Source organism: Phasianus colchicus, chromosome 2, assembly GCF_987193195.1.
Source record: "Phasianus colchicus chromosome 2, bPhaCol1.hap1.1, whole genome shotgun sequence".
NCBI lineage: Eukaryota > Metazoa > Chordata > Aves > Galliformes > Phasianidae > Phasianus > Phasianus colchicus.
Genome location: NC_143437.1, coordinates 50,346,054 through 50,366,759, shown reverse-complemented (window position 1 = coordinate 50,366,759; position 20,706 = coordinate 50,346,054). Strand labels below are relative to the sequence as shown.

At 37.5% G+C, this 20,706-nt stretch overlaps 2 protein-coding genes across 7 annotated transcripts in view; one reads left to right on the top strand and one right to left on the bottom strand.

The window, feature by feature from the left end:
* The first annotated feature begins 509 nt into the window (after positions 1-509).
* The window catches only part of TFB1M (transcription factor B1, mitochondrial), a 32,429-nt gene continuing 12,232 nt past the window's right edge, over positions 510-20,706 (top strand). For 2 of the 6 annotated variants that reach the window (XR_016464311.1, XM_090135638.1), the window contains exons 1-6: positions 909-1,541; positions 1,659-1,800; positions 3,283-3,434; positions 5,614-5,722; positions 6,862-7,013; positions 12,521-12,640. Coding sequence is in view for 5 of the 6 variants with exons in the window: in XM_090135638.1 (XP_089991764.1) it covers positions 1,500-1,541; positions 1,659-1,800; positions 3,283-3,434; positions 5,614-5,722; positions 6,862-7,013; positions 12,521-12,640 (717 nt within the window). In the remaining variant the exon portion in view is untranslated. The other 4 variants (XM_090135639.1, XM_031611753.2, XM_090135640.1 and 1 more) reach the window with 4 other exon arrangements.
* CLDN20 (claudin 20) lies at positions 12,651-17,263 on the bottom strand. Its single transcript, XM_031611744.2, has one exon. The coding sequence runs from the start codon at positions 17,065-17,067 to the stop codon at positions 16,408-16,410; it is 660 nt and encodes a 219-aa protein (XP_031467604.2). The 5' UTR covers positions 17,068-17,263; the 3' UTR covers positions 12,651-16,407.

The following is a 20,706-nucleotide window of genomic DNA, read 5'->3' as shown; positions in this document are numbered from 1 at the left end:
CAAGGGGCTGGGACCTGATATCTCTAAGGTCTCATCTAACCCATATCAGTCATGTGGTTCTGTCATTCTGTGACTTACTTACACTGCTGTATTAATCACCAAGCATTCCCCTATAAAAGGAAAATGGAAGAAGAAACCAAAGCGTTGCGGAGAACAAAACTTATTTAATTCACTGTGACCGCTGTGTTACTGCGAGCACACAGCACACCAACAGGGCTCCCGTCACCACTCGGGAATTCTGAGCTGAGCAGTGCTGGAAAATATTCAAAGCAGTAAACACGCAGACAACAACGCACACACAGCTCCGAAAATTACAGATCCTGACCCTAATCCCAAATTATTCCGCAGACAGACAGACAGACACAGAGCACGCGAGATCCAAACGTTCACACACAGCTGCGCAGCCACAGCGCACAACAGCCCACCGCCTCCGGCACATGCGCACTCGGAACAGCTGCTGAACTCGGCCGCAGCGGGGCGCATGCGCAACCCTGCCCCGAGCCCCCACCGCCAACCGGGGCTCTGCGCGGACACATGCGCCTGCAGGACGGGCCGCAGGGCGGAGAGGCGCTTCCTTTTCCGGGTCAGCTCTCGCGTGTACTGTAAGAAACTGCAGCGTTGCTTGCGTGCTGCTCGTGAGATTTCTTTTTCACAGCGGGAGAAAAGAAGAGCCCGGCTCAACCACCCCTCCCCAGCTCACCCTTCTCCCTATCCACGTTTGCAGTTGCCGCATGTGTGCAGCCGGGACTCCGTGCAGCGGGCGGAGGAGCGGCTGCGGGGCGGGGCTCCATCAGACCCCGCCTCGCTGTGGGAGCTTGGGGATGTTTGGGGCCGAGGGCTGTAATTAATGGTTGGCCTGGCCTGGGCTGGGCTTGGGGTGGAATGCTTTACTGCGGTGGAAGGGGGTAGAATCTTTTAAGAAGTGTTGTTGCTTACGCCTGCCATTCCTGTTTGGTTTTGTTTGTTTGTTTGTTTGTTTCATCTGCTTACAGGAGCAGGTGACTTAGCAGTGAATTCTTTTAATCCCTTTCCACAGACAGATATGTTCTTGCTATGTGTGACACCACAAACCAAACAAGCAAGTCTTAATGATGGCATAGGTTGATAGTGATAGGACAAGGGGGAATGCTTTTGAACTAAGACAGAGGAGGTTTAGGTTAGATATTATGAGGAAGTTTTTCACACAGAGGGTGGTATGGTGTCACACTGTAGTGGACGCACTGCCCAAGGAGGTTGTGGATGTCCCATCCTTGGAGGCATTCAAGGCCAGGCTGGATGTGGCTCTGGGCAGCCTGGTCTAGTGCTTGGTGACTGCACATAACAGGGGGGTTGAAACTAGATAAGCATTGTGATCCTTTTCAACCCAGGCTGTTCTATGATTAAATATATATTGTTAAAAAGTAAAGAAAGATTGAAAGTGAACAGTCATGGGATGGTTTTGTTTTGTTCGATGTTTTGGCCAACCCACCAAATGAGTCTCTTGCCCAGCTCTCACAGAGATGTGCTTAATACAGGCACTGTGTCCAATAGTGAAAACACCTGTGAGTAAAATCAAGCACTTGTGTAATGATTTGTAAATCAGCTCTTGGTTTGTAAACTCTGTGGAGTTTTGGCATATGTGAATTCACTGCAAATTGGTCTTCTTGGTGTCTCCCCAGTTCTGTCTGATGGCTGCTGCAGGAAAGGCTGCTGCTTTCCATCTGCCTCCTCTGCCAACGGTGGGGGAGATCATTAAGCTTTTTCGTCTTCGAGCACAGAAAGAACTTTCCCAGAATTTTTTGCTGGACTTGCGGTTGACAGGTTAACTATTTTATTTTATAAGTTTTTTTAGCTATTATGAAGTACACATGTCGGGTTTTGTCAGAATCTGGTTTCTGGCTAAGGGGATGATGTTTGCATAATGACATCTGTTAAATATACAGCGGTCAAGAGTCTACTTTGAAAGCTGTTTGAGCTTAGACTTCTTGATTTTGCTTGTACGTTTCTAGAAAACATGTTATTTTTATAGAGTAAATTACAGAATATTTTTTAGGTATATTCCTGTATGAAGTATCAGTAACAAAATATCAATTCAGTGCAAAACTCCAAGCCTGAGTAGTACCATTTCCATTAAAGTACTGTCATTTAAGAACTATCAAGAATTATCAAAGTGTTGCCAAATTTGGTTAAGTATCAGGTGAGTTGAATTTATGTTTGATTCAAAAAGGATTTCCTTCAGGTTATTATTTATCACAAGAAGTACTGTTAGTCCTTCTGTCTTTCAATATACTATATACTGTAGTTAGGAAGGTTGGTTGTGTCAGTCTGTCAGAAATATTGTAGCTTTTCAGACCAGTTACAATTCAGTTTTCTGCAGCTTCATCTCAGCAGTGGCTGACAAAGATGGCAATGTGCAATCCATAGCAGATTTTTTTAGTTGTTTAAGTAGTGGCTGGGTTTTACAGTAATCAGTGCAGTGTATCTTCGTGTAACCAATGGTTCAGTTATACATTGTTACTCTGGCTGATATAGATTAGGAATGTGAATATAAAACCCTATTCCCTTTTATGAATAGCCAGGCTCTTAAGCTAGAGTAAAAATGTCTGAATGTGTTTAGTAAAACCTTAGAATAGACCAATTGTCAGAATCTCTTGTTTTTGTTACATATTTAGAAGACTTGTAGAGTGAGCAGTATAGTTTCCCTCAGCATTCCACTGTGGGCTTCCTAAGAACCTCTTTGTTTCAGTAGCTATGTTTTTAATCCTTACTTTAAGCTTTTTTCAATTGTTCATCTGTTTTCCTCCTCATCTGTAATGACTTCCAGTGTTGTATCTTTCTATTCATGTGCAGTAGTCTTGCTAGAGCTTCACTGTATCCTTTTTGCCTCTCATTTCCTTAAAACAGGTGTTCTGTAGTGATATACCTTTATAAAGATAAGTATTGAGACCCCAGGTTGTTGAGTGTTTACTTACAGGAGGAGTAACAGTACTGCTGGTTTACAGATAAAAAAGTAATATTCTCCTTTTATTTGATTCTGTAATGAGCAACAATGTACATGAAAGACAGTAAACTGGAAGTAGCCTTTCTTTAAACACTGGAACATTAAAGCAGTATCTCTTGGCATGAAACAAATCTGAATTCTGTGCGGTCTAGCAGGCATGTGATTGTGTAAGTGGGATGTGTCACTGTTTGTGCCTATTCTGAGATAAACTCATTGTTTATTGTTAGAGTGCGAATGTGCTTATCTTAGTAAGCCGGATCCTTTGGAGAATAAAGGCTTAGTGTGTTCTTATTGTCTTGCAGACAAGATAGTGAGACAAGCTGGCAAGCTGAAAAATGCTTATGTCTGCGAAGTGGGCCCTGGGCCAGGAGGAATTACCAGGTCTATTCTCAATGCTGGTGTTCAACAACTCCTCTTGGTTGAAAAAGATACTCGATTTATTCCAGGATTGCAGGTATCAGCTGCAGAATGATTCGTATAAATGTATGCCTGAACATTTTAAGGACATGGAAAGATTCAAAGTGTCTTACTTAGATCAGCGCATTGAAAACAGCTTTGATACTTTGGCTCAAGTCAGAGCTGTCATTTGCTTGAAATGAAAACGTGTACTATGGCAATTAATAGATCCTGTCTTAGTATCCATTGTCTCTTTCTGACCTGGTGCTGCAAATGAATAACAGTTGTTTGTGTATTTTTTTTTTTTAACATGGGGATGTTTCAGGTGCTTTAAAGAGGCTATTCATGAAATAGTAGTTTGAATGTTGATGTCCTTTGATCTCATTTTTCATTTTAATCCCAATAATTTTGCCTTAAAGTTTATAAAATTCTGACCATATATCTCCAGTTAAAACATTTCAGTGTAGGTTCGCATTCAGGTACAGAAGAGTAAAACAAGCATTTATTTCACATCTTAAAAAAAAAAAAAAAGCACTTAAATTTATGCTCCTTTCTTTGTAGCTGGTGTATGTTCACAACTCATTGAGGCATTTCTCAAATACCATCTACTTATGTTGCTATTAAAACTTCCTGGTTTAGAATTTGACTGTATAAACCTGGCAGGAAAAACAGTGGCCAAAATGTCTTCAGTTTTGACAGGTTTTTTTGTGTTGTTTTTTTAATTGTTGTTGTATTACAGAATTAATCTTTCTTTTGTGTTAATGTAGGTCATATTACCTCTTCTTTTTTTTCTCCATTTCCTTATTAAATGCTGTATCAATAGTTGAATGCCCATGAAACTTTCTTGGTTTGTATAACAGAAACTGTTGGAAATTAAGTGAAAGTCCCCAGTTGTTGTCTTATAAATACCTAAAAAGACATTTATAAAATGCTGATACAAAGCATGCAGCATTTTTCATTGGCTGTTTTTTTGTCTGTGATCTCTATCACAAAGCTGAAGTTGGGATCCTCTACTGCAAAAATGGAAATTCAGTGAAAAACATATGTGTTCAGAGTAACAGTTTACACAAGCTGAGAGTCTGTCAGTTCTGTCTCACTCTTAAAGAAACACAAACGCCCTATGCCATATGCCCTAATACTTGTTAGGCTGGAAAGATATATGAGAAGAGAGAAGGTGTTCTTAGAGAGTAGTTTGAATATGCAGTTCTTTCAGGGAGCACACTTCAGTTTTTTTGAACCATGCCCTTTGGTTTTTGTTTTTTTACACCCTTTCACTTGTGTGTGAAGAGCAAGAGGATCTGCATAATGGAGAATTACTCAGCTCATGTACTTGGTGCATAAGTGCTTCTGGAACCATGCTAGCTGCACTCATGAACCTTAAAATGAAGAAAGCTTCAGTGACTTCCCTCAGTTTCTGATTTCAGATTGAATGTATATGATTGTGATTTTCTGGAGTCAAATGCATTTCTCAATTATGTTAAATATAATACTAAATAAGACCCGCATTCCTTCTGACATGGAAACTAATATTAACAAACAGTAGAACATATTTTAATAATCCTTTGTGTAGGTGGCTCTTAATTTCCTCTTGTACTGTTTTCTAAGTTTATTGGTCTTACATTATCTTTCATCCGTTTACAGCATTTGGAATAGCTTCAAAGAAAGATCAAAGAAATTATGGTAGATTAGTGTATTTGAAAGCAATATAATTGCTAATGTAATGCTGGAAAACCCATTAAGTGATTTGGATTTGTGGTTAGATTTGTTTTTCTGGTTGAAAGTAATTACACTTAAATCATGTGGAATCATAAAACCATAGAGCAGTTTGTGTGGGAAGGGAACTTAAAGTTGATCATCCAAGTCTGTGCCATGAGCAGGAACATGTTCCACTGTAATAGATCCATAACCTTTCCAAAACTTGCTACTTTCAATACCTGTTAATAATGCAGAGTTTGTTAATCATTTTTGTGGACGAGAAACTTGTCAACTTTTTCAGGTTTAAATTTCCTGTTAGGAATTGTGCAGCTTTGAATAATGAGGTTTTAGATATATACTGAACATTTTTCACCAATGCTTGCTTTTTGAAGGTAAATAGTTATTAAGTGTGCTCAGTTTTCATTGCTAATGTTTTCTGTATAATAAGGTATATAGCAGGGGTTTTTCTCATGCTCTAGATGATGCTGAAAATCAGAATGGTTAATATTCACTGTAAATTCTATTTGCTTGTATACAAACAGATGCTGTCTGAAGCAGCTCCAGGAAAAGTACGCATTGTTCATGGAGATATTCTGACATATAAGATGGAGAAGGCTTTTCCAAATCACTTAAAGAAGAGCTGGGAGGATGGTTAGTATTTGGGCATGTTTCGGTTTCATTTTAAGGCTTCTGAGTTAAGTGCAGAGGTAAGCACTGACTGAACTCCAGCTATGACTTTATGTTCTTCACCTGGAAAATTCCATGCCATATTTGCTTTGTTGCAAAGATTCATTAAAAAAAAAAAACCCTGCCAAATGGGTGTATGAAGGTGTAGTATGGCTTTTAAAAATCTACCTTTCTTGAACATCTGTGCACACAAGTCACTGTTGTCTTTGGAACTAATTAATTAGAGGTATACTTAATTAGGTATACTTTAACTCTGCTGCTGCCTTATGAAAATCTGAAATACTTGTAGATTTCACAAATATACTTACTTGTGGCTGCTATTTGAGAAAAATCACAAATATCGTAGAAATATCCTAGCCTAGGAAGTGAATAATAAGTAAACTGTCCCTAAAACCCAGCTTGAATTTGATATTGTCATCTGCCATTCATGTAATTAAATGCTGCAGTAACTAAGAAACAGCAACGCTTTCTTCTGTCCACCTTTCTGCAATACCTGCTATGTGCTGTATAACATTTTCATTGATGCGGTGCAGAATGGAACAATACATATAACTTTGCATGGCTAAGGAGCTGTCTTGTGGTAGTTAGAAAGCTTTCTGATTCCATATAGGTCTCTGTGCAGAGCTCTCTCTTTAATTTGAGCTGAGTTACAGTTTTGACTCCCCTGAGTCTCCAAAGCCCATGAGTTGAAACGTGTTGGACAGAATAATAAGTGTGGCTGTTTTCTCTGTATCTCATAATCATAGTTGAATGAAAATGAAAAAGTCTAAATTATGTATTTCTGCTATTCTAGCTCAACTGAAATCTATCGATCAGCTGAAAATTGGCTGAAAGCTACTAATTTATTCTAATGTAAACAAGAACAAAACCTAACTTTTTTTTTTGCAACTAATTACCATAAACAGTAACAGTTTTGTCAGTGTAAGACAAGTATAAATGGAAAGGCATAATTTTAATGTGTCACAATAAAAATTATTCTAATATTTTAAGTCTAGATTGATAAGCTCATATCTTTGTTATGTAAATATTCTTTCATGACAAATCTTATCCAAAACTTTTTGTCAGTTGTTTGTGGTTTTTTTTTTCCAATCAAATGTGAACAGAGCCACCAAATATTCATATCATTGGAAATCTACCGTTCAGTGTTTCAACTCCTCTGATCATCAAATGGCTTGAAAATGTTTCTAAAAGAGATGGACCTTTTACTTATGGAAGGACACAGATGACACTGACTTTTCAGAAGGAAGTTGCAGAGGTAATTTGTTACTGTTTTCCCTAAATATTAATTTATATAATATATATATATATGGACAGTGTAGCAGATACACAAAATACACTGGGTGAAAAAGAAATCCTTTCCTTGAAAAAAAGAAAAAATGCAAGTTTGGAAGATTTTAGCATTATTTCCAGTTTCGATTAGACAGTTCAAATGCAGAGAATGTTTGGTTCAGGCTGTGGAAACTGACTCCAGTTTGATCAAGACTTCAGTTCAGAATTATGAATGGATTTCTGTCAGCCTTATAAAAGTATATAAGCATCATTTGTGTTATGTCAGATTGAGGTTTTTACCATCTCAATAGATTCTCAAAGAAGGCCGAATTGATTTGCCATGTTTTAGTGTTAAAACTAGATAAATTAATGCTAGGAGGACTTCACCCAGAATGCTTTCAGACTTAACAGTTTATTTCTGTTGCCATTGCATAAAACATACCATAAATCTGGAGGTTTGTTGTGATTCCTACCTGAATTCCAGTTGCTGGATTTTAGTGTTGTTTTTTTTTTTCTGGTTTTCTTTTTTTTTGTTGTTGTTTTTAAAAGAGAGGAACTGTGTGTTGGTCTGAATAACACATCAGTACATGTTAGAGGATGACCTGGATGTCCTTCTCTGGTGGACAACAGAATGGCCGTGAGCCAGCGGTGTGCCCTTGTGGCCAAGAATGCCACTGGTATCCTGGGGTGCATGCTCTTTCTAGAGCATGACCAGCAGGCCAAGGGAGGTGATCCTCCTCCTCTGCTCTGCACTAGTGAGGCCATGGTTAGACTACTCTGTCCAGTTCTGGACTCCCTAGTTCAAAAAAACAGGAATCTCCTAGAGGGAGCCCAGTGGAGGGCCAGAAAGATAATTCAGGGCCTGGAGCATCTTCCATATGAGGTAAGACTGAATAACCTGGGTCTGTTCAGCCTCGGGAAAAGAAGACTCGGGAAGAGTGGAGATCTGATAAATGTATAGAAATATCTGGAGGGCAATGGATGAGGCTGGGCTCTTCTTGGTAGTGTGTAGCGATAGGGCAAGGAGTAATGGCCTAAGATTTGAACGTACAAAGTTCCGTACTAATGTGTGGAAGAACTTATTTATGGTAAGCATGATAGAGCACAGGAACAGGTTGCCCGGAGAGATTGTGGATTTTCTTGCTCTGGTGATATTCAAGACCTGTCTGGACGCCTACCTGTGTGACCTATTGTAGGGAACCTGCTTAAGCAGAGGGCTGGACTTGGTGATCTCTTGAGGTCCTTTCCAACCCCTGCAATTCTGCGATTCTGTGTGATTGAATTTCCATCTAATTAGTTGGGAATAGGAAATAATGTTTCCTCTATTCAACTTAAATGTATATGTTGCTTTAATTTTTATCTTTTATAATGAATATTATGAAAATAAAATTTTACTGGTTTTTACTGTATGCAAATTGATTATTTATACATGCAAGTGACATGTCTGCTGTCATTTTGGGTCATAGGAAACCAGTCTTTGCTGTTACTGCTTTAGCTCTGCAATCAGGTTTCAAGAAAAGTACTGAAGTTGTTCCAGCAGATGGCTCTAGAGATCACAAGGGACAAATGTTCGTTATGACATGAGCAGGGTTTTTAAATTCGGTTCTGAGCTTAGGCATTAAAAAAATCCTGTTCTGTTTTCCAGAAGGACTTTGTGTCATCTGAGATTATACTTTGTTGTAAAATATGGCTAATGGACTAAGATAGAAAATGCAAAGTGATGATTAATAATAAACAAAGAGTTGTGAAAGCAGTGAAAAAAGTGGCATAGTGCTGAGATCATAAATGGACTTTGTACTTTTTTTTGTAACCAGCTGCATATGCTGATGGTGACATGCAGATTATAGTACTTCTGTACCCAGCATAGCTCAGATGAGATGCAAAATGCCACGCACTCTTAAATTCTTTGTACTTAAAAAGCTAGGAAGTTAAAAACACTAGGAAGTGAAGTGGTATGTTCAAGACTGCAGTGAATCAGTGTTAATTGTTGTTGACTTTGCATTCTGGGACATCTTGATTCGTGTTTTTACACTTATTCAAACACAGAGCTTCCTCTGATGCAGAAATTTCATAGTTTATGGTTTGTGTTTTCATAATGAATGCTCATTTGGGGTGCACTATTTTGTTTTATGATTAGGAGGAATGGTAATCTTTCTTGTGGCACTCTGAAGTAGCTTAACCATTGATATTTGGCAACTACAGGTGTATTCGGTACCTGCAAATACAGAACAGTTTAACACAGTAGAAAATATAAAAACCTTATTTATTGATATTTTGTGTATCTGAAAGGAAAAATTCTTAAAAGCTTGACATTCTCGCTGATCCTTTGAAGCTAAAAGCCTAACTACTGAATAAAGTGTTGGTTGTGTATAACATGAGTTCAGTGGAAGGGTAACACGCTGTAATGGAACAGCCCTGTGTGCTTCATAATCACTTCTGATAACTTGGTGTTAATGGTGAGAAAATAAATCAGTGTGCCAATCTGTCGTCAAGCTAGTTTGTGCTATTATATACAGGTAAAAAATACCTTTGCATTTCTTGCTGGTGGTAATTTCCTGCTTTTCTATTTCTTTCTAATTGCTACACTGTCATGAGTTATGTTGGTATAGGCCTATTGCCACTGATTTCTCTATTTTGATATGATTTGATGAAAATTATTGATGAGAACCAGTAGTTGTGATTTATATACTGAGTTTTGAGGCTTATTAAGGAGGATAAGACCAGATATTTACAGCTATAAAAATGAAGTGTTGGGTGAATCATTTTGCCTCTATAGTTTATTTTTGTAAAATTGTTTGTTATTTTCTGGAAAAAATCTTTGCCGGAAATTCCTCAGTAATTCAGCTCAGATTTGCCACCTATGCTGGATACTTCCTGACCCACTTTTATTAAAATGAATCATAATTCAGTTTAAATGGAAGATCTTTGTCAATGTCTAACTTTGAGTAAAACTGACTACATAGTTCACCTGCTGCTCTGTCAACACAATCTGTAGGCTGGGCCATATACTATTAGATGTCTAGAAGACAGGCACGTTAGAGGAGCAGAGTGCTTAATTTGTGTGTAACACTGCTGTCTATTTAGAATGCTAGACAAAAGGTGCTAAGAAATTGGAAAATAGTTCAGGTTTCTGAACTATGAACAGAAGAAAACTTACCACGTTTTCTTAAGTGATGTAAATTGTGTATAAATACTAGCATTCTGAAAGCAAGAAATTGGCTTGTGTATTAGGATCGGTTTGATATTCGTAGAATCATAGAATGGCCCAGGTTGGAAGAGACCTCAAGGATCATGAATCTCCAACCCCCCTGTCACATGCAGGGCCACCAACCTCTGCATTTAATACTAGACCAGGCTGCCCAGGGCCCCATCCAGCCTGGCCTTGAACACCTCCAGGGATGGAGCATCCACAGCCTCTCTGAGCAGCCTTTTCCAGCACCTCACCACTCACTTGGTAAACAACTTCACCTTGATATCCAACCTAAACCTTCCCTCCTTGGTGTAAAACCATTTCCCCGTATCCTCCCATTTTCTACCCTTTCAAAGAGTTGACTCCCCTCCTGTTTGTAGGCTCCCTTTAGGTACTGAAAGGCTGCAATGGGATCACCCTGCAGCCTTCTTTTCTCCAAGTTGAACAAGCCTGGCTCCCTCAGCCTGTCTTTGTAGGGGAGATGCTCCAGCCCTCTTAATTCTTTGTGTAGGTTGATTCCTGTGATGGATTTTGCAGAGTCATTGATAATGGGCTTTTAATATGTGCTTATGAAAAGCGTAGCTTACTGAGGAACAAAACAAATAGTTGTCCCTGAGGAACATTGAAAGGAGTTGATGGTGAACAGCATGAAAAAGATGTCATGTACCACCTTGACTGTGCTCCATGTTATGTTCCAGAATCAGTGTTTTGATTCCTGCCTTGAAATTTCCGTGGTACATAGATACAAAAATGTTTCCTAGTTAGCTGAACATCTGACAGTTTCAGATGCTATCCGCATTTTAAAGGTAAGTACAAAGAAAATTTTGAGAGCTAAGGGAAAAACAACTCAACTACCTAAATAGCTCAGGTTACAGAATTACTATTCTAGCATTTTTGCAAAGTGCCATACCTACCTCCTGCAAATATGATTGAAGTAATTTAAGATGTTACTGCCCAGAAGTGCATGTTCTTAAGTTATTCCCTCTGTAAACTGAGAGGCAGGAACTAAGCATGAGTCTTGTTTTCATGGAAAGTAGACTTGCTTGTTTGAATTGGCATTTGAAGAGCTGTAAGTGCTGTCCATTTCATTTCCATTGCAGAGTTAAGAATGTATCTGCTTGCTTTTTTGTTAGACTTTCTAATCGCTTTCCTTTTTTTTTGTTTTGTTTTTATGTATTTAATTTTAATAACTTTCCTCTGAAGCAATAAAAGGTAGTTTTAAGTGCTCATGTAGGCTGAAAGAATCTCTGAGTTTGTTTTCTGAGAAATTGTTGGAAAGGATTTTATTTGTTCCATGCTAATACTTAAACTGCCTTTTAGGAGACTTGCTGGAAAAAGAGGAAAAAAAAAAAAGGAGAAAAACTTAAGGAATGGGTTTAGTTTGTTTTTCTGACATAGTTTGAGCAGTATTTTATCAACATGAATTTCACATGAAGCTATACAACATACAGATGTTGTTAGATGTGTAAACTGCTCCTTTTAAAAAAAAAAATTAAGGTAGTTGTAAATAAGATGAGAAATCTTCAAAATTCAGTTGTTACCTGTAACCATTACCTGTAACCATTTGAGAGATGTTTTATTGAGAGTTTTTTTGTTTGAGTCTTGTTTTTGCTAGCGAGATAAGCAGATAGTGTTTCATGCCAGCTTTTGAAAGCGTAGAAAACCTCTTTTGTCTGGGTGACTTTTTGATAACCTTTGTAAGAAATTCCATGGGAAAATTAGAGAGCTGCTAATTTGAACTTTAAGTATTAAATGCTTGTGTTGTTGGGTATCTAAACTTAAGTAGATTAGACTTGCTTGCATGCGTAGTAAGCATAGATGAGTTTATAACAAAGAAATTTTGGTTAGTATCTGATTTTGAGTTTATGGAGCTTTAATTTGGGGGAAAAAAAGGGGGAAAAAAAGAAGAAAAAAAAAAAAAAAAAAAGATCCACAAACAGTGAATGTGAAAATATCAGCCAGAACTGTTTTGATTTGAATTCTGCAATGACAGTGGTTTAGTCTTCTCATGCTCCCATACAAAATTATGTTGACGTTTATTAAGTTCTGCAGAAGTTCAAGGAGCTTTCTCTGTGCTTTTGATTGAAGGACTGGGGTTGTAAATTTTCATGTTATCATGATGAAATGGTATTACATAGGGGAATATAGTTCAAGATAATTCAGGCTTAAACTCGGATGTGAGCTCTTAAGAGTTAGTCATTTTTTTTAATTTGTCTTTGATTATAGTGATAATCATGCTTTCGTGTAATTGACAGTTTTGTCCATTCAGTTTCACTAATTCATGTGTTTTGATTCTTCAACAGAGGCTTACTGCTAATACAGGAGGCAAGCAACGTAGCAGACTGTCCATCATGTCTCAGCATCTCTGCACTGTTGAGAGCTGTTTTGTAATACCAGGCCAAGCCTTTGTTCCAAAGCCAGATGTAAGTTTTGTTATGTTCTTCTGATTTTATTGTTAATTTTTCAGTTGGGCACTGCATCTGATTTTCAGGCAGGAAAGAAGTTGGGTCCTCAATTCAGCATCTCCATACTACTGAGTAGGGTGTTTGTGGTACGCATGAAAGTGAAGCATCCATTGCTCAAGAACATTCTTTTCTTTTTGTTTACTGAGAACTTGTGCTTTGATGTTCAAGTCTATTTGCAAGATGACTAATTCTTTGGGCGTTTGTGGAGATTTAAATTTAGTGGCCGGATAATCTACTAGAATTGCAGCATCTTTGAAAAGCTAATTATTTTACAATTTGCAGTTACAGGCAGTTTAAAACTGCCTGGAAAATTTGTCCGGTCTTCTGAAACACCCTGATTAATAAAAGCTTTTCAAATGCCATAGATCACTATTTTTACCACATCTGTAGTCTGTGTATTTCACCTTACTCATCTTCAGCATTTTGAACTCCCTCATATTTGCTATACTACTTAGTCACCTACATCCCACTCCCTGTTTAAAAAAGTAACATTTAAAAGTGTTTTCTCTATGTTGTCTGTTCTTTAGAAGAGAAAAGTGTCTTTGCTATCCTCTTATTTCCTGCTACTATTTTTTGTTGTTTTAATAAATCCATTAGGATTACAGGAATCAAGAATGTGAAAATTAAACTGCATTTTGATCACAGATCTATCTTTTTTCTCCTTTTTTTTCTTCTTTTTCTTTTTGTAAAAATGTGCGCATGACAATAAGTAGGGTCTGCTTGCCATGAGTGCACATGGAAATTTACTTGCTCCTTCTGAAAGTTTCTCTTAAAATGGTTGGTTTGGCTCTTTACTAAGTCATCCTTTCGCTTTCTCACAGTCTCTCTGTGGGTCATTTTATTCTTCAGGCATATCTCTCGAGAGCCTCTAGAAGGTTATTCTCTTTCTCTTATTACATTGAATTTTACAGCCTATGTCTGTGCATATTCTGATGACAGTGTAGAATTCCTTTACTGTTTTTTTTTTTTAACAACTAACTGTCCAGACATGTTGCATTATTATTTGTGACAGCAGTCTATTGTGAAGAAAAAAGGCCCTTCATGTAACTTTTTTTTGCTTTACATTTTTGTTTGCATTTGTTTGTATTTGTTTTGTGATTTTTCTAACCCTCTTTTTATTTTTTTTTTTCAAAAATATTATCAGGATTTTAATCTGACTGTTAAGTATGTGAAGTATTGTACAATAAGGTTAAAAATTTGAATTTTGTGGATGCAGTATGAGAACATATTAGAGCTGTGAAAAATATTGTGTCTCAGCACTGGGTAGCTGTAACTGAAATTTCACATTTTCCTGTACTGAATAGGCTTCAATTAACTGAGAGGGAAAGATAACTCCATGAAGGTGTGACGCCTGTCTGAGTATAAGCAAATCCTATAATCAGTTGTTGCTTAGTTGAATAAGGACCTCACAAAAAGGCAGTACCACTAAACTCAAACGTGTAATTATTTAATATATTTCTTTGATTTACAGCAAATACAAATTATATTGCAAGAGCAGATAATACAAGCTTTCAGGAAGACCTGACACCTGTTGCACTGTACTTTGTTTCCTTCTAACTCCTGTTGCAGCTTCATCTCCTGTTTTGTTCAGTTATTGTGGGAGTGAACTGGTATGGTTTGAGGTGTTGCTGTTGCTGATAGAACCTTTGCCTTCATATAAAGCTCTTGCAGCATCTTGTGAATAATGCAGCTCTGTGCTTGACTTATATTTCACAAGTGTCCAAACAAGTTCAGGTACTTTTGTGTAAAGTTTTAGAAAGAAAAATGTGTTGCTTATGTAATTGAAAAATACTTCATTTTGCTTGGAGTATGCAGTTGTTACATTTTTCATATGTATAAACATCTTTGGTTCCTGTTTTATGAATGTCAGTTTTCATTCACATACGTTAGCAGTGATCACAGCATAGTGTCATGTCAGGCCCCAAACAAAAGCTGGAGAAGAATGGTTTCTGGGAGCGAGTTGTTTACCTCATTTGCTCAGTGAATGAATAATATTTTAACAATACCTATGAATATGGAGAAATAATGGGCTTCTGTTTTATGAACAAGATGGTGCTGCAAAGCATTGTGTCTTAACAATCAGCAAAAAGCCAAATTTTCTTTGCTTATGTCTCTGCAGTATTAAGTAACTGCTGATAAAAGTAGTAAGAATAGTACAAAAGAAGCTCCCTGATGAATAGATAAGAAACTTCAAATGGCTACATAACAGTAGTAGTAATAGCAAGATGAAATTTGAAATTTATTTCAGAGAATGCAGGCTCTAGAACAAAGACTTTACATTATTGGATATAAAGCATTTGACTTTCTGAAACGCTGTAACAGATTTTACTTTTTCCAACAAACATTAGATAGATAACATTATGGCCTCTTTATACTGTTCTTGTGAATTTGGGGCTAATAAAACAAGAACTGAAAGTTGCATATAAATATACCAATTAAATAGCAGTTGGTTTTGTTTGAAGACTTGTCCAATGTTGTAACGTTCCTGAATTTAAGGGTCTGCATCGTATCCTCTTACCTGTGCTAACAAATGGGCATCAATTTGATTCCTGTTCAGTGAAATGTTGAAATAGGACATCTGCCAATGAGCATTGACAGACGAAATCGGTTTGTTGAAAGAAAAGGTTAAAGGATCTAAGATAAGCAATCAAATTAAAAGAGTTAACGTATACATTTAAGTGTAATAGCATTCTCTTTATCACTGTTATATATTGCATTTACACTAATAAGATGTCTGGGACTGGGCCTGAAACATATCTTAGTGGAATAATCAAAAGCACCTAGGAAGTTCTTTTAGAGGGCCAAAAACATTCAAGGCAATAAATGGTAGCTGAAGGCCAAATGCTTCTGGATTTTTCATGTAAATAGATAAACAGTTTGTATCCCACATTACAGTTCACAGACATGTTCATAGTCACAGTTACATTTCAGTTGTACTGCTCCTCAGTTCTAACACTTGTGATAGGTGAGCAGCAATTGAAGAGTGCCCAACTGGCACTTCTTTAACAGTAATAAATGAAACCCACAGCAGGTGGCAGTTTAGGGGGTGAGAGATGTTTTTGGCAGCATTTGAACGATACCACTGATTTTCCTTTCTAATACGCAAATGCTGTGCAGCTAAGGTTGGGAGTGCAGGTTTTTGTTGTTGCTTTGGTGTTGGTTTTTTTTTGTATTGGGCAATTTATTTCTTTTTTGCTTTTTATTGTTGTTTAGGAAATCTAAATGTTACTATGACAGCTTTGAACAAAAAATGAAAGGCAGATGTATCCCTTCCATAAAAATTGTTGAATTGCGCTTCTTGGACAGAGAATGGTTGCTTTTTTTCCTTGCATCATAATTAAAGGGAAAAAGGTAAAATACCATATAGAGCGATCTGTTACCAGTCACCTGATTTCACTAAATAGGAGTGGCTTTGCAGTAACAAGTGATAAGTACATGAAATGTAATGTTGCTTATGCTGAAATAATTTATTTTTCTTCAGTAAATCTTACTTGGAAAGTCAAAGAAAATGGTTTGAAAAGTCAATCAAAAAAGTACTCTTGCGGCAGGCTCAAGCATTGCTTCTTAACTTGTTCTTTTTGCTGATACCACTAAGAGGAAAATACCTTATATAAATAGAATTGCAGCCCAGATGTAAGAAAATTTAGGTGTTACACGTTCTTTAAAGTAATCAGAGTACGCTTAGCATAAAATAAAAAAGCCTCAATGGATAAAAATAATGGTATTTACACGTAGTCCTTCAGGTTGTAACCTGCATTGCTCTCCTGCATTGTGGATGGGAGAGGCTGCTGCTTTGGAGGATAAATCCATGCTCCTTGCTGCTTTTTAAAGCAGGAAGTGCAGAAAATCATACCTGCAACAAGCAGAAACCCTGCTGAAATGAATCCTATATAAACCGCTCCTCCCGGTTCGTGTTTACTGCTCTCTGGAATGGTCTGGTCCAGAAAATTGGAAATGATTTCTCTTGTGTACCAAGATGTTGGTATTAATCCAAAAATTCCTGCGAGAATGAAGCAGACTCCTCCAGCAAAACAAGTGTGACTTTTGCTATCGGTGTCCCCTCCCAACTTTGTGCATTTCATTCCAACTGTAGTGATGCAGATCCCAAAGGCTGATAGGATGCAAGACAGTACCATGGTGGTTCGTGCAGTCTGGATGTAGATGGGGAGAGACAGAACGGAGTATTTCAGGGTGCAACTGAACATCCCGGTGCTGTACCACGTGCAGTCCATCCACAGTCCTTGCATCTGCGTTATAGCCGTTATGATGTTGGAACCAACATCTGCATTTACCTTCCAGTTCGGTAGCAAGGTGGCTGCAATGTCTCCAAAAGCGCCAAAAAGAGCCAGCATAAAAGCAAAGAACTGCAGACCAGCTGATGCCATGGTTATCTGCTGTCCCCTTTTGTCTGCCTGCTTCTCTCTTGTAAATGCGTGTAGTAACTGGTTGGTAGCTTCGTAGCCAAGGCTGTAGCTGGCTGTTGGATAGAGAGGAGGGGGAGGAGAAGTGCGGCAAGAAAGAAAAAGCAATCAGCAAACAAAAAAAGCTTGCATTTAAAATCAGAGCTATGTGAATGAGTAACTGAATGTGACCCTGCAAGCAGATGAGAGCAGCTGAGCCACTGTATGCAAGGCACTTGGTTGTCAGTGATAACAAACGGACAGTGTTTTAGCATTGCGTGTGAGGAGGAGCTACTCTGCCATACATGATTGCAAGCCATCAAACAGAACATGGTTTACCAGAGTGGTGTTCAGTTGTACTATGCAGATTACAGGTTTACTGGACAACTACACATTGTAAGTGGAACATTAGAAACTTGTAGATTATCAGCCATTGTGGAAGAATATTGTAGTGAAAGATATGTTGTACGCTCAGCGTTTCTTCCATGAGCATGTTGATGACTGTAGCTGTAGCTCCTGTTGACTGTTTTTTAGCAAAGAGAACTGATGATGATACCTGTCATTACAGTTCCAATCAACCATTTATTTCTGCTATTATATACTTCTTTTCTTTAATAACTTTATAACTTTAATAATTTTTATTGAAGGAAAGTGAAATGGTGCTTAGTTTTGCTGTATTTTTATAATTAAGTCATATTTGCAACATATCAGAATAACTTATTCACTTTCACGTAGTGATTCTCAGTCCTCAACATAGATGAGCAGTCTTAGCAAATCTGTCATAAGAGTGAATATGATGTGCTTTTGTCTATAAAATGAAATACTATTTTTAATACTCATATGGCACTACTTAGTTGTGTAAGAGCATTTTTTAAAATCAGAAACCTATCTGAAATAATCTGCAAATTTGTCTCATAGTGGCTCTTCATAAAATTTATTAAAAAGCAGAAATGCTGTTCTTGTTTTAAAGGCCAAGTTTCAGTAGTAGATTAGAACACGTAGTTGTTAGGAAGCACCTGTGAAGGTAGAATTGTTGCCGTTATATCAACAGGAGAGAGCAGAGACAGAAGAACAGTTTGAAACTTGTGATGAGGATTAGGAAAGGTGTCCTGCATTTAGAGTGGGGCTGGATAATAGGCAGTTCTCGTTTTCTGTCAGTGTGGTAAAGAAAGGGCAGTCCTTGCACTTTCTCAGACATTCTGTCTAAATACGAACAGTAATATTGGAATTGGTCTTCAGCAATAAATATTTTTGAAAAGTTGTAATAATAGGGGATACAGTTGAAATGAGTGGAGCACAAAATAACTGTAGCATTGTACACTTATTTCATATTTTTATGCATAAAACACCAAGCTTTTGATAAGCATGTCATTAGTGGCATTACATATCAAGTAATTATCTAATTCTGTAGTATAGGATTAGTCACAAGCTGGAATTTATATATTGAACTTAGGGTAATTGTTCAAATATGTGCTCTGTCCAGCATAAATGTATGTGTATATAAAATGATTATATTTAAGGTGAATATGATAATAGCTAACCTATTTAAAAACCTTATTTCCAAGTCCTGCCTATTTCAAAATCCTGTCATTTTGTTCAGACTGTGAAGAGCTCCTTTGGCAAATACATAGCTTTTTTTTTTTTTTTGTATCAGGCCCACAGGAAAGATGGCTTTTGCAGAAGGAACTGACATGTTCCTGATAGCTCAAAAGTCATTCAAAATCTTCTGGAAGCACTCATTAGGACCTTGAGTTAGCCTTTTTATTGTTTCGTTTCTAATATTTCAGCTACAACATGCACACACAAACCCAAAACACTGCAAATGGTAGTCACTCTTTATAATTAATGGGGTGACCTGAATTAAAGGTATGATAAATTCAAGTATAAGCACTGAAAGCGTAATAGGAGATACAGTTATTATGCATTCCTGTTCGTGTAACACTTACTGCTGGATGTGAGGTCTGAGATGTTTTCTTCACTGTCGATGTCCTCAAAAAATAGGGTTTCTCCTGAATGGGACTTTTCCTTCTCATATAAAACTGCATTGGCGTGCATTAACAAAATTTCTAGGAGTGTTGTTTTTTCTCTTCTCTACAGCAAGTGCTGTACTGTTGTTTGTTCCCTCTCTTAGTTCCATCTACCAGAGAATAAAGGAGTACTTTGTTTAATGAGTTTTGTTTGACAAACACTTAGAAAGGCAAAGCAAAGAGATTATAGAGAAAAATACGTGGAGGCTCTTAGTGCTAAACGCATAACAATATCCAAGTGCTTTGATTAAAGCTGCCAGCAATGATTAAAAGGGAAGAGTAAAATCATAAGAATCCAAAAACTATAGACTTACAAATTTGGGCTGAATATGATTCATTTAAGTTGGTCTGGGAGCTGTAGAGCTGTTTTCTCTCATTATTTTTTTTTCTTCTTTTTTTCATCGCATGTAATCTTATTATGAGTTTAAACTTCCTAGGAAAGAACTATGCGATGTATTTTAATTTCTAATTGGAACAGCAGCACATTTCTCTTCAGCTACAGGTTTTGCTTGTCCTTGGTAGCTTTCACCTTCTACAGGACATTCTTTACTCTTCACCTTTCCGTTATGTGGATAAAGCTGCTCTAAAGCTTACATGATAATTGCAGGCTATTGGTGATGTGGCCTCAGCAAGTCAGGGTAGGAAATCATGAAGCTGGAAGAAAAGCCTTTCTGATTGTCACAGTGACATTACCATAGGTTTTGGATATGAGTTCTAGTTTCCCATATCCACGTTTGTGTTTCAAAAGATCTAAATTATAATTTAAGAGAATATAATTGTTTTATTTTCATTTGCCAGTGAAGAATGTTTTACATCCTCCGGTTTGTCTCTGTAGATGTTGTGACATTTACTATCTGGTCAGTTGTCACATCCAAGAGAAGTTTCTCTGTTCCCAGATAAGCACAAATGTGATGATTCAGGAGCTGCAGTATGACCTGATGTAAAGTGTGAACTCTGGTACAACGTATTCAGTTGTTCTTCAGGATTCTTCTGCTTGTCAGGAGCTTTCTACAATACTGGGCAAACGGGTATGAGCTGCTGTAAATATCAAAAGTAGTGCATAATGTGTGCGGAAATGCACGCAATGTCTCATACATTTGTTTGGAGTGCTTTAGAGCAGAGAATGTGTGGTTCACAGTGTGATTTCATTAGGCTCTTGGAAGGTATTTGTGGTGCCCTCACTCTTGAAAGAATTAAACTGTTGCAGAGTAAAGCGGAAAGGTCTCATCGGGGAGAAATAGTTGGCTAGAAGATGAGGTACGAGTAGATAGTTAGAAATAAGCGGTCGGTGGAATTGTACAGCAAATCTAAGCAAATGCTTGTGCTGTGTGGCCTAAAGAGTCTGGAAAAAAATGTGAAGATGTAAAATTTTTTGCTCATGAAAATCATGAGAGTAAGAAAGATGAGGTTTAACTTTGAAAAATTATAAAGGGATCTTTATAATGCTACTGATTGGATGATAAAATAGCAAATAAATGAAGCTTTAATGCATAGGATGTGACAGGTGAGGGGAAGAACACTGCTCATGTCGTATGTGAAGTAACTGTCTCTGAATTCATCAACCTGAAATGAAGTTTTATAGGAAAGTTCACTGTGT

Excerpts from the sequence above, each read along its gene's own strand:
- CLDN20 (XM_031611744.2), bottom strand. The coding sequence starts at position 17,067 with ATGGCATCAGCTGGTCTGCAGTTCTTTGCTTTTATGCTGGCTCTTTTT.